This window comes from Sipha flava, unplaced genomic scaffold (genome assembly GCF_003268045.1).
Source record: "Sipha flava isolate LNK unplaced genomic scaffold, YSA_version1 202_pilon_pilon, whole genome shotgun sequence".
Lineage (NCBI taxonomy): Eukaryota > Metazoa > Arthropoda > Insecta > Hemiptera > Aphididae > Sipha > Sipha flava.
In genome coordinates this window covers 51,922-66,663 of record NW_020272797.1, presented here as the reverse complement: position 1 = coordinate 66,663, position 14,742 = coordinate 51,922, and the positions used below count along the sequence as shown (strand labels likewise).

The 14,742-nt window shown below is 28.8% G+C and overlaps 1 protein-coding gene across 1 annotated transcript; it reads left to right on the top strand.

The window, feature by feature from the left end:
- The first annotated feature begins 10,955 nt into the window (after nt 1–10,955).
- LOC112682372 lies at nt 10,956–13,570 on the top strand. The gene is made up of 2 exons (XM_025552947.1): nt 10,956–12,198; nt 13,503–13,570. The coding sequence occupies exons 1-2, from the start codon at nt 11,328–11,330 to the stop codon at nt 13,568–13,570; spliced, it is 939 nt and encodes a 312-aa protein (XP_025408732.1). The 5' UTR covers nt 10,956–11,327.
- Nucleotides 13,571–14,742: the final 1,172 nt, after the last annotated feature.

Sequence of the window (14,742 nt, the reverse complement as noted above, 5' to 3'; positions counted from 1 at the left end):
CCACGGTATACTATATAATCTACCGTGGTTTACTCCAATGTTAAAGATTACAACACAAAATTTGTTCAACTGATAGCAGAATGGCTATACTGTACATTTGTAAAACAGAGACAACATAGTAAGTTCATTCAAGATTAAATATTATTGTAACACTAGCGCATTTGTATTATGTGTAGTATTCCATCAGATGAATAAGCAAATGCAAATAGCATTTCCTACGACCAGTATTGTTTAATATTATTTCAAATTATTATACGACATTCATATTATTTAATACAATTAATATAATGATAAATGTATTACAAATCTACTCATGGATTCAACCAGTAATGTTATTAATAGTAAGTATATATACAAGGTAAGTGCAACCGGTGCACCTGCACAGTAATATTATTGTTAATAATAGTTGTTGAATATTATTTTATATGGAATTCAGTAATTTGTAGTGTCGGGGGTTAGGGTTATAAGGGTGGTTCACATTTATATAAGCTAAACATTTTCTTTGAAAATTCAAAATGAGCACCTCTCTATTTTTTAACTGATAAGAAAAAATAATTTTGCGAAAATTTGATAATTCTATTATTTCCCATGTCGTAGTTGGATTTAATTATGGCTCAAATAAGATGTTTTTCAGATTTTTTAATTATTTCAAAAGTTAAAATTTTCACAAAAAAGTTTTTTAAATTACAAATTATAGAGTAGAGTTGCCATACATCTCGGAAAACCGGGATTATAACTGGTTTTGAACTTCGTGTCCCGGTGTCCTGAACAATTTTTTCGGGACGTCTATGTGTCCCGGTTTAGACGTTTAGAGGAAATGTAGAATTATTTAATTTTTAATTTTGACGATTTTATCTCAAAGTACATTTTTAATTGTAATCAATTAACAATGTATAATAAAAACATAATTTGTAATTTACACATAGTACATTTACAAGAATAGTAAATTTTATTTTACATAAATATCTTAAATATTATATTGCCGACATTAATTGTCCTCTAAATATATAAAAAGTATATTATTCAATAATGTGTTTGTCTTGTCTCGATTTCGCCTTATAAATTTATGGCAACCCTATTATAGAGGAATATACTTCTGCAATAGTGATGTTTATTGGTAAAGTTGCCAATATATGTAGAAATGTTTTTTAATATTGATAAAATTCAGAAAAAATAGTTTTATTATAGGGAACTCATAGGTCTGGAGGCGTGGCTTCCCCTCCTGGAGCTGCGCCTGGTTTCAACCCCATGGCCTTCCTCCGCGTAGATTCAGGTATACGAGTACTTGTTCATCAGCGAGATATCTATCAAACAATGGATTATTTATTTTATAATATGCTGTAATATGCGTGAACTCTAGTGGAAATGATTGATAAAGAAAACGAAATTCGCACAATTATTCCCTTAAAATAACTTATACAGAATTGTATTTGGACAATAAGAGTACATACAATTATACATCAATATAATTTCCTCAGAATAGGGCTGCTGAACAAAGTGTTCTATCATGCTTGCCGATGATTCGGGTCAACGGTAAGAATATTACTACTATTATGTTACTATTATTATTATTATTATTACAATATAGAAGCCATGCGATCGATTTCGGAAAGAAGAAAAAAAAATTAAAACGCTTACACAAACAACACGGGGATACTATACCGCGCGATTTATAATAATAATAATATATACCTAATATAATATAATAAAATATGCCACCGCGCGCTTATTATTCGTTTTATTACATTTGCGGTGTTTAGCATCTGCAGCAGCCAACCATCGGGTCCATCGGTTAGTCGGATCGATTGGTGGCGTTTTCCTGTATAAAATATATATAATAAGTAACATATATAATATTGTATACGTATGTGGATAACGAATACGTTTATATTTATCATATATTATGTATATACATCGGGCTTATACAGCCGAAAGATAGGATAACGTGTCGTTTGAGTCCTGCGGTTTCCTTTCGGCTCCGAAGCCTACTGTAATAACAACAACAACAACCGATAACAATGCGAACGCGGTGTACCTACAAATATCACAATGGTCCTGTGACTCGTGGTATTATATTCGCATAAACGCAAATGTGTATATATATATATTTAGTATATATCCACGTGGGTCAGTACACTCACACATGCATGTGTATACATGGTATGTAAGTATAGGTAAATGTGCGTATAAGAGCAGTGTGTACAACGTATACGTATAGATGTATTATTATTATTGAATAGTGCGATGTAAAGGGACGGATACACACACACATACACACTACGTGGAGGGTCTGACAGGTCATCGCCAAACGTTTTGCAAAAAAAAAAAAAAAAATCATACACAAAACGTCAAAACGGGCTTAAGCGTGTGTGTATTTTTATACTGTTTACATTGTTGCTTACGACCGAAATTCCAAAAACGTATTGTGCATCCGCCACGAACGGACATCTTGTCGGCGGCTGCTATAGTGGCGACAACGACGACGACGCGTTTAGGTTCTTATTATAATTTCACACAGTACGCATTATTGTATATACACGAATGCAATTTAAATGTATGACTTATGTTGATTGCCGTCAACTGCTGGGATGGCGAATGTGTCAAACGGACCATGAGACTCATGCATTTGGGCAAATCACTTATTCACAAACATAATAAAAACAATGTTTTTGAGCGAGTATTAAAAAATAGATGTTGGAAAACTGCGACGAATGCAGAAATAACTGTGTAAGCACATCATCACCACTCCTGGATTTGCTTGAATGGATTCGGTGGAACAAGTATCCATATTATGATAGATGGCATTAAACTTTTAGAATATATAACAGCACACATCAGGGACGGATCTTGGTTATTTTGATAGGGGGGAGGGGCACATATAAATTTTATAATGATTCTTTAATCATAATTAATAATACATACTTTTATTTTTAAACAAAATTGGTAATATATTTAATATATTGTTGATAACATAATATCACACACCAAAATAATAATTTATACCCATAGGCAAGTTATTATTCATATACGTAGTCATTAATAAATAAAAATATCTTTATAGATTCTCATACTTTATAGCCTTATAGGTCAAACTGAAGTCTTCGCTTATGTTTTTTAGCAAACATATTGATTTAGTTTAAATTTAAATAATTATTATACTAGTAGGTAGTATTATTCTTATTTATTGTATTTTTAATTAAATGATACTCGTAGTAACATAAAAAAAATTGTCGATAGAAAATTTACAGGGGGTACGTGCCCTTATGCCCCTCCCTTGAATCCGCCACTGCCACACGGGATTAGTCCATGGGATTAAAATTTTAAATATTTGACTCTTGAATTTTGTGTCACGCAATAGAAAAGAATAATATATATATTAAGAATTTTAATATTAAAAAAAAAAAAAAAACAGTGTATTTTTAAATGATATCTGTCCGATTTCAGGAACAGTTAAAAGTCTATTAAAATGAAAGGGAGGAAATGGACTAATAAAATACTGCCCAAATACATCATTGGATATTAAAAAAAATGAATACCCAAGTATATTATAACATTTTAATACCGCCCAAATTAATTACGTTAAATTTTCCAAACATATAGTACATATAGTACAGTTTGTAAGAACTCACTCAAACTCAAACCTCCAGCCAAAACTTAATACTGTCACAGGTAGATATAGGTGTAAAATCTGTATAGATTTGACCTGCAATACAAAAATATTAATTTAAGCATATGATTTTAATAGTTTTATATTCATAAATAAAATGCTTACTATAAAACTAAAACAATATTTAAAAATGCAAGTACAAAATTGGACGCGTAAATTGAATGCGTAACTTAGATTAACTCTTAAACCCGTAAAACAAATCTCTATTTACTCCAATTTTGGATTACAATTTTTATTATTTTTTATTAAGAGAACTGGTAAAGCGTCTTACAATAAACAAGGATTAGTGAATTTATTTCCTAAATATTTTTGTAATGGAGCATCAATTTGAGGGGAAAACGCGAGTTGGGTCCCGAGCTATTTGATCGCTTAAAATAAACACGAATTGGGTCCGCGATGTTATTCGATAATACTCGAATTGGGTCCGTGGTAATTTCCGGCTATAAGAGTAGTTTTAACAATAATCGGTAATATCTTATCTTACAATCTTATAATCATATTGTAACTTGTCAGTATACCGGCACGTGTCAAGGCTAAAAGTCCATTTAATAAAATATAAAATATAAAAAGTATAGCCTGTTTTTTTTGTTGTTATATTACATATAAAAATTAAATTATGGATTTCATGTCAAGCGAAAAAGGTAAAAAAATTATCATTAAAGACAGATTTAAATTTCGCTTCTACAAAATGTTCCGGAATGATGTACAACGTTGGAAGTGTTATCTTAATACCTGTAAGTGTTTTTTAAAACTATCTTGCACTTTAGATATAATAAAGAAATGTAACGTGCATAATTACCAAAAATGTGATGAGAGGTTCTGAATAGACAAAAGTTAAGTAACTCGGTTAAAAAGAAAAGCACAAGATGATATTTCTACACGACTTTCAAAGATCATTAGATCTAAGTTGAAAAACAGCGATATACTTTCGATAGATATTAATGATTTGAAATTAATAAAAAACAACGTCCATCATGCTCGTAAAGTACTATATCCTAAATTACCTAAAACCATACAAGACACCCATAATTGTTTAACTATAATGAACATAACTACAAACAGAGGTGAACAATTTTTATTCTGTAATAATTTGGTAGATAATATCATAAGTTTTTCAACTGAGACGAATTTGAAAGCTTTGTGTGATGTTACAAAAGTATTCATAGACGGGACGTTTAAAAGTTATACGAAATACTTTTTACAACCTTTTACTATTCATGGATTTCGAAATGGATTGTATGTACCATTGGTTTTCTTGGTATTACCCAACAAAACATTAGAAACGTACACTAAAACTTTTCAGTATATTGTGAGTTATTGCACGTCTCTTCAACTGAATTTTCAACCTACCGAAATATATGTCGATTTTGAGGTGTCAATTCATACGTCTGTTAAGTGTGTTTGGCCAAATGCTATTATTAAGGGTTGTAGATTTCACTTAGCGCAAAGTTGGTGACGAAAAATTCAACAGCTTAGGCTATCAAACGCGTATAAACGTTCCGATAATGATATAAGTGACTATCTCAAGTGTGTTTTTGGTTTATTGTTTTTGAAACCAGAGGAGGTGTTTGATTGTTTTATTGATGATTTAATAACTATCAAACCAATTAATACAAACATTGATAAATTTTGTGATTATCTTTTAAAAACATATATTGAGCAAGATGCATTATTTCCTCCTAATATTTGGGCCGAGTTTGCAGCAGCCACAAATCGCACCACAAATAGTTGTGAAAGTTTTCATGCAAAATTAAATGCTAGTTTCAGTGCAGCTCATCCTAACATTTTTGTTTTAATAGAAATTTTACTTGGGATCCAAAGTGAAATTTACGTATCACTTCGGTGCTCAGTCACACAGCCAATCAAAAGAATAGAAAAAGAAAAATTTTTACGAGAAAAGATGCTTAGTTTTACTAGAGGAGAATTGAGCCGCTTACATTTTATAAAAGATTTGTCTTTTAAATTTATTGCCTAGTTTAAAATAGTACAAATATTTCCGATAAGAAAAAAAAAAATAATAAAAGTAACAAAAAAAAAAAATGTCTTATATTTAATAATAATTTTAATATTTTAATAATCTCTACATTAGACCGTTACCTTAAAGTAACAAAAATAACATTTTTGGGAGAAATTCTAGCCAACCTCCTCGTGGTGTCTCCTGGGTAACGCTAATAGGCTAAAATATATCGGGACCCAACTCATGCACTCTATAAAATATACTGGGACCCAACTCATGTACTTCATAAAATACGTCCGGTCCCAATTCATGCTGTTTTTGAAATCTGGGACCCAACTCGAGTGTGTCAAATTTGAGTACATATAGGTATAAATGGAATATGAGATTACTACCTGATAAATATGGAAATAATTATTTATTATTCAAAATCAAAAGTCGATGACAAATGACGTGCCAAATACTAATAGTATTTTATAAAATACATTAAACATGTTCATTTATTAACATCATCTCTACATAATACAGATATGTTACTGTATTGAGTTACTTGACTTTGACTGAATATAAATTGAATTTAATCCGTCCATTTAATAGATAACTAATCATTAATGTATCATTAGATCACAATAATTTAGTATATCCTTTAGTAAAATATAACACATACGATCATTCATTATAGAGGTGTATGTCCTGTTGAGCTATTTTGTTAAACTGATTCGCCTTTATACAATTTGCAACTAACAATAAAAGCGAACACAATCCAGAGACAATATTATGACTTCACGTAATAAATCATAGTAATAGCAGTAAAAGTAATAATAAAAGGGAAGACGACTTGCCCGTATAAACCTGTGTCTGCAACCAATGTTGCTACGTGTATTTATGGGCATGTGTGTACGAATTGCGGTGCGTGTATGTTCACACACACACACACACACACACACACACACACACACACACACACACATACACACGTAATGGGGAATTCTGGTGATGTGATTTGTGAATGTTGTCAAACATACTCCGAAAAAGACCAAGTGGAAGAAAATCATTTACTGACTCTGCGAGCGGTCCATTTATTATTGACCCTTTAAAATTATTATTTGCCATGTTGAACCTGCGGGCTGGAGGTTTTTGAAATTGGGTTTGTTGTGTAAAGAAACACAGTGTGGGATACAGAAACAGATAAGTATCGCGGCATACCCTTGTACACACCGCATTACAAAAAAAAATATCTATATATACATATATAATAATAATAATAATAATAAAAAGAAATATAAGAATAATATTGTTTAAACGGTTTTCTTCTCATTCTTCATTTTTTTTTCTTTCCGAAACCGCACACACGATGCCGCCGCCTTTTTGGCTTCTTCTTTCACAAAAACTCACTATATACTCACGCATCCCCCCCTGTTATGCGACCAATGGGAAATTAAATTCAAAAATACGCACCACGATTGCCAAGGTAGTACGACTAACGCCATTAACTGTTGCACACATACGGTGAACTAGAAAGGAAGTGAGTAGGAGAGAGAGTGAATAAGAGAAAGAGAAAAAGAGAGGAAACCGTGTTCAATGAGATCAATGGAAGAAGGCGGCGGAATTTCGTGTGTTTATGTGCGTGGAAAGGGATCACTTTTACACCCGCGAATCAGCGATACCTATAGGTGTATACGTACCATTATACACATTTTGATGAGTCCGCAAGTAGATTAAAATATAATTAAAATGTTTTATTTTAGTGAAAATTAGTAATACATGTTAAAATATTATGTTCCCATTTACTAGTAAAACCAAAACTAATAAAATTAAATAAATAACAAAATAATAAATAGAAAATATTGACATAAGGATTTATTAAATTTATTAAATTATACCATCACCACTTATTTCAGAATAAATGTGATGGTATTTTTAACAAAGTATTCATTTTTAATGATCTAATAATGTGTTGTATTTATCAAATTAAATCCAACTATTGAATATCTAGTTAATCCTTACAAAGGATATGAACTCATAAACTTATGAGTTTTAGAATGTATTTTATATAGCTTATATAACGGAGTTGCATTATTTTTTATTTTTTGAAGTATTTAACATCCCAAAGAGGAAATTAGTATAATTTTAAAGTTAGCAAAAAGTATAAAAATAATTTTAATGATATCATACTAATACATGTTTAAAAGAAAAATATAAGTGAATATAATATAAAAGTTAAGTAAATTAATTAATATTCATTATTAGATTTTATCAAGTTTATCAATGAGATTAATTTGTTTAGGATTCCAAATGACTGATGCATATTGTAATATGGATCTGATGAGTGAGCAGTATAATACTTTTAAACAGTTAGTTTTAAAATTCGTGACAGTTTCGGTTTATAAAACCAATAGCCGCAGAGTTTTACTATAAATGAAATTATAATTATAAATATATATTTAAAATTAGTTTTATTTTATCTATTTAAGAAATATAACAAAACTGCAGTTATTCGTAGTAAACCTCAATAAAGATTAAAGAAGTAATTGATAGTTTAATTTCATTTGGTTATTAACACCAAGCATACAAATTAAAATAGTTAAAATAAATATAACAGTACTCGTAAATAGAATTTAAATAATATTATGTTTATTACAGGTTAAATGTATCATCAAGACATAATTAGAATTAATCATAAATCATCTAAAGATTTAGCACAGAAAACCCTTATATTTATTCAATTTTACTATCCGATTTTGGTCTTATAGTTTATTTTTCTATATTTAATTATGCGTCGTACATAACCCATATATATGTCACAAACGTATTTTTTTTTATATAGTTGTATACTTAGATATATTTCTAATATTTTATTATTTTATTTAATATATCCATTAAACAATGTAAATAAAACAATATGTTACAACCATAAACGTTCTATGAATGTGCTGATTTATTTTATTGAATTAATTTCGTTTTTTACTGTGAAATGTAAATTGACTGATTATGTAAAATTGTTGTTAAATATAATGTCATGTTTATGAAATAATATAACGTGTTGCATAAATTCATGGTCGGTCGTTCAGATAAGCGTCGTGAGTTACCACAGCTGGACCACACCATACTTAGTCACTTGTTTGGTCTATTCGTGATGTTTGATTGTCACTACAATGGATTTAGATATCGCGAGACTTAGTGAAAAAAGGGGAGAAAATCGATTCCAGTAATATACCATGAAACTATGGAAAATTAGAAAATGAGATAGTTTCACGCAATTGGGGTATAAAGTATTGACCATAATAATATTTAAAACGAATACACTATATTATAATAAAAACAAATAGAATAAGTCGTGTAACTTTTGAATGACGAACGTACGATATTTTAATCTCCTGTAAACCGTGGAGTAACATACATTTTAAAATTATAAAAATTAATTCTCTAATACAATGGAATATAATATGATGACTCATCATTAATGAGACCCTAAATACAATAAAATCAGTCTAATGAATTCTGTATTTTTTATACATATGTTAAAAAAATCATTTAAAACCTATGACTCATTAAAAACCGAAACATCATATAAAATTTATAATGCCGATTGAGTTAATAATTATGAAGTAAATAAAGTTTTTGGAAGCATAAATACACGGATATATTCTAATATACGAATGTTTTTTTGAAGATTAAGTTTGATATTGTTGTTAATGATATCTGATAATTGGTAATATATTTATAAATTAAGATTTCTTAGTAAATTATTTCTTTATTCCATGTCTTTATAATTATTTTATTTTTAAGTTGCACAACTGAGATTTTTAGTTCTAATTTTTTTGGTTTCAGGAAGTCATAAAATATACTTTATTATTCAAAAAAACACTAGTGCTACTGTCGTTAGAAATAGTAGGACGACTGCTTTTTACTGGAATTAAATGAGAAGTGACAGTAGTCGGTTTAACGAACAATTTTTCTGCAGAGTTTAGACGCAGCGTCCTAACGTAGAATTTGTCTGGACACTGCGTCTAGATGCAACGTTTGCTTGTTTTCTCTGTTGTGTTTCGACGCAGTCATTTTTGTTTTTTCTATCACGCTGCGTTCACTGAAATTCTATCATAGTTTTGTAACAGTGATCTAATCAATGTTGGGACTTATCTAGATAAATTTATCTAGATAAGTTATCTAGATAGATTTTTTGTCATCTTTTATCTTATCTAGATAAATAACGCTAAGTTATCTAATTACTTATCTAAGATAAAATTTTTACTTATCTAGATAATTGTCTGTATTCTTGCCAAGATTAGAGTTATTTTTATTCTTGTACGGAGACGAATCCAACAAATCAGAGATCATCAAAATCGGTCCAGCCGTTCTTGAATTATAACTTCTGTAAATAACCTGACTTTCTTTTATACATTTACATTTTGTATTCATAATCATAATTCGTGTATTATTAATAAATAATTAATAGGGCTCGGAAGTTGTTGCATTTGCATGATTTTTTTGAACCATTAGATTTATTGCTAAGCAAGCTAGAAATTCATTCCAAGACACTACGAAAAACATATCAAAAGTTTTTAGTGCATATTTTTGCATATTTAGTGATTTTTAGATTTTAGAGCATATTTCTTAATTTTACAATTTTTTAAAGCATATTTTATAATTTATGGAGATTAGGAGATTCAACATGAAAATTTGTAAATAAAAAAATAAATACATTCATATTCAGAGACCTTACTAAATATTCTTGTATCGTATTATTCAAATTTCCATTTGACATTAAAAACTGTTTTTCCGCTATCGGTTAATATGATATAATATTAATATATATACATAAATTACAACTACAGATAGCTTTATCTAAAATAGAATATTATACAAATCTAAAATAGAAACAGCTGCTATCGAAGTACGACGATTTTCTATAAATACTTTTATAGGAAAATAACTCAATGATTATTGACTATTGTTAATGGCATTTATAGACCTACCGCTTAGATATTTTTGTCAGTTCCGACTTATACGTCCGTGTTATCTGTTGTAGTTAGTAGTTCTATGCGTCATTCTTGTTTCAATTACCTACTTATATTATTTTTATTTCATAATGCCGAAAACCAAACAATCTGCGAAAAATCGTTTGAATAGTTTTGTTTTGGAATATGGTACGGATATATTCAAAACCGACGGAAGTATTTTATTCTGTAAGTTATGTTAAGTGAAAGTTAACAGTGATCGAAAATTTGTGGTCACTCAACACGTTAACACTGAGAAACATAAACGAGCAATTATTAGAAAAAACGTAAAAAACAAATTCTGAAATTCAACAGCTAGTAACTAATACTCCGAAAAAGTGTCTTTTTTTCACACGATTTGTGTAAAGCATTATTGTCAGCAAACATACCACTTTACAAAATAAGTAATCCTCAATTAAAATCATTGTTAGAAAAGTATACGTCAAGAGAAATTCCTAGTGACTCGACACTACGCAAAACTTATGTCGACGACATATACGAAGAAACTATAAAAAATATAAGAGAACAAATTAAAGAAAATAAAATATGGGTGTCTATCGACGAAACAACAGACTCTGAAGGCAGATATGTAGCTAACGTTATAATAGGAACTTTAAATACTGACGCACCGGGAAAAACTTATTTGCTAACAACCGAAGTTTTGGAAAAAGCAAATAATTCAACGATAGTTAAACTTTTTGATCATTCAATGTTCATCCTCTGGCCAAACGGAATTCGTCATGATAACGTCCTATTGTTTGTGATCGATGCCACACCATACATGGTGAAAGCTGGGCGAATACTTCAATCACTGTACTCTAAAATGATACACTTAACATGTCTCGCACACGGTATCCATAGAGTAGCCGAAAGTATACGGGAAAAGTTTAAGAAAGTTGATAAACTTATTTCCAGGGTTAAACAGGTGTTCTTAAAAGCGCCTTCACGTGTTTTAGTGTTTAAAAGTGAAGCACCAGCCATACCACTTCCACCAGAGCCAATACTAACTAGATGGGGCACATGGATAATGGCAGCTTCCTATTACTGCAAATATTACAAGGATATACGTAGAGTATTACTAAGTATAAATTCTGAAGATGCAATTTCTGTTAAAGAAGCTCAACAGTTAATTCAAGATCCCAATATGGAAGCTAATTTAGTATACATACATTCAAATTTTGGATTTATACCGGAATATATTACGAAACTTGAAACACAATATATTTTACTATCCGAAGCATTATCTGCAGTTAAATATGTCCAAAATAAATTAAACGACTGTGAGGGTGAAATTGGTGTTGTGGTATTTCAAAAATTCAATAATGTATTGGAGAAAAATTGTGGATTTAAAACGATATTTAATATTTCAAAAATATTAAGTGGACAAGAAAGTTCAATGGAAGGTTTTCCTGATAATTTGACCGGTGACGATATTACTTACTTCAAATATGCGCCGATTACGTCAACTGATGTTGAACGTAGTTTTTCAAGGTACAAAACTTTGCTCGTGGATAATCGGCGATCTTTCAATTTTGAAAACATTAAAAAAAGTTTAGTGGTCCAATGTAACACTTTGAAAGGTAAGAACAAAATTATATCCAATGCATTTTAATTATTAATTAAAATACTTTTTAATTAGGCATGTACCTGGTGGTTTTTCTAATTTAGTAATTTGTGTTATGTATTTCAGGTATATAAATATAACTCGACAGAAGTGCATTTTTTTACTCAAGGAACATTTTTAATTTTTAAAGCGATTTTTTTTATTATTTTTTTGTTTAAATTATGATTAAAAAATATAAATAAAAATAACTTTTATTACTTTGTTTTTTTTTTTATTAACAAATTTAAAAAAATATTTGTGCTAATGAAAATGTTGTGTAAAATAATTAAATATAAGTGCATATTTTTAGAGCATATTTGTACTTTTTTAAGTGCATTAAGTTCCGAGCCCTAGTAATTATTATTTCTTGGTATGACATTTTGTTTAAACTTTCATGTCGGGTAAATATTTTTGGTATTTTTAAACTTAATTTCTTATTTTTCCACGGTAGTTCCAAATATAATAGGTATTTGATTTTAATATAAACATGTCACTCATACGCTGAATAGTCATTACTTCTCTTTTGGAACCCGTAAAGTCGTAACTACTTATAGAATGATGAAAATCATGAAATTAATATTATATGGAAAATAATATTATTAACTTAAAATATTTTTTTATGTATTCTGTATTCATCTTGATACGTACAGAGCAAATTTCATTTTTTTTTTTTTTATGTAACATTTTAATGACTAACTATCATTAAATATTGTACATTATATATTAATACTGTTTAATGGTACACTATCTACATTAGTACAATAAACATTTAACACCTAGGAACCTATTGATAATAATGATTATAATTGAGTTTTCATAGATATTATTGGAATTTGAAATATTGACCAAAAAATAACATTTTTTGAAAATATCTTTTTTTTTATCTAGATAAAAATGAAATTATCTTTTATCTTTATCTAAATAAATTTGGACATATTATCTTTCATCTTTATCTAGATAAATTTTGCATTATCTATTCCCAACACTGAATCTAATACACATATAATTACTTTAAATAATATATATATTTAGCGATATAATTAGTAAATATTTTGTTTAATTACATTTTTAATTAATTAATTAGTGTTAATATATTTTGTACGAACCTTTTAAACTGATTTTTTCTGAAATATGTTTCCAAATATTTACTTTTTGATGAATATCTTTGTGTTTAGGATGTGAGCAATATAAAAAATTTCCCTATTTAGTTCAACTAATTCAATTAATATTTTATCCTCGGTTGATGAAAACACATATGTTTTGGATATTTTTAATTTGTAGATGCAGAACGTTTGAATGCGGCACAAGTTCAGATTAGTAGTATGTTTATGCGCTGCGTTAAATGCTAGTAGAAAAACGACCACATATAAAATGTATATACCTAATGAAAATGCGTCTGATGCTTTACTTGGACGCTACAGGGAAAACGTACCTTTACACATTATGCAAGTATGTACGTATAAAAATATTCGATTTAAAATTTATCATTACATTATAATTAAGACTGGGTTTTTGATACAAATGCATTTTTTTTCTAATGTCCCAAACACATAGGTTCGTAAAAAGAAAAAAAGAAGAATATGTGTTTCAAATGATACAGATTAATTTAATGCAGTTTTTATTTTGAATTTTTTGCATTTAATGACAAATTTAACTTTATATGCATTTTTAGGGTATATGTTGCTGTTTTTAAGAAATTTTTCAAGTTTTTATAGTATTTTAATTATTTAAGATACTATTTATTTTCTTTGGTTTTTTTTGGTAGAAATAATATAGCATGTAAGGAAAGAAGGATTTGGACCAAAGAGTCTTATTTAACCACCACATTTTTGAATAATAATAATTGTGATTTAGTTTATCACTAGCAAGTATAACGATAAGTCAGTATTAATAAATTCACAAAGATAAATAGATTTATAATTAATGTTCCATAATATATCTATAATATATGATAAAGATGAATGCTTATCTTGATGAATAAAATTTTAAATTATTGCACACTTTTTAGTATATATTATTTATACTGGGAAAGTAGAGAACAAAATACATGGACTTCAGCCTTTTCAATATATTAATGTTTCATGAAATCGAAAAATAACCTATAATATATTAAAATATCGATCTTTAATATACATAATATAGCTTAAATTATTCAATTTAATTTATAAAAGCGTGGATACCTAAAATAATATTTATACTTAGTCGATGCCATTTGTTATTCTGAATTACTTATATCAATTTTGCAATAACTTACATTTTGACCGTGGTCTGTAAACAATTCGAAACTCTTCCATAAACATAGGGTCGCAGGATATGGTTATCGTTTGTTTTTTTCGTCATTTCTTTTTTATCTTTTTCTTTTCATCTGTACTATTTAAGATTCCCGACCGAAATTAGTTACGCAGTATGGAAGCCAAACGGATACAAATTTCATTTTGTCCCGCATTACACCTGCTGCATTCTTCAATGGTCCATTATATACGTATTATTATGCAGGATGACTGCTATAGTGATAATTGAA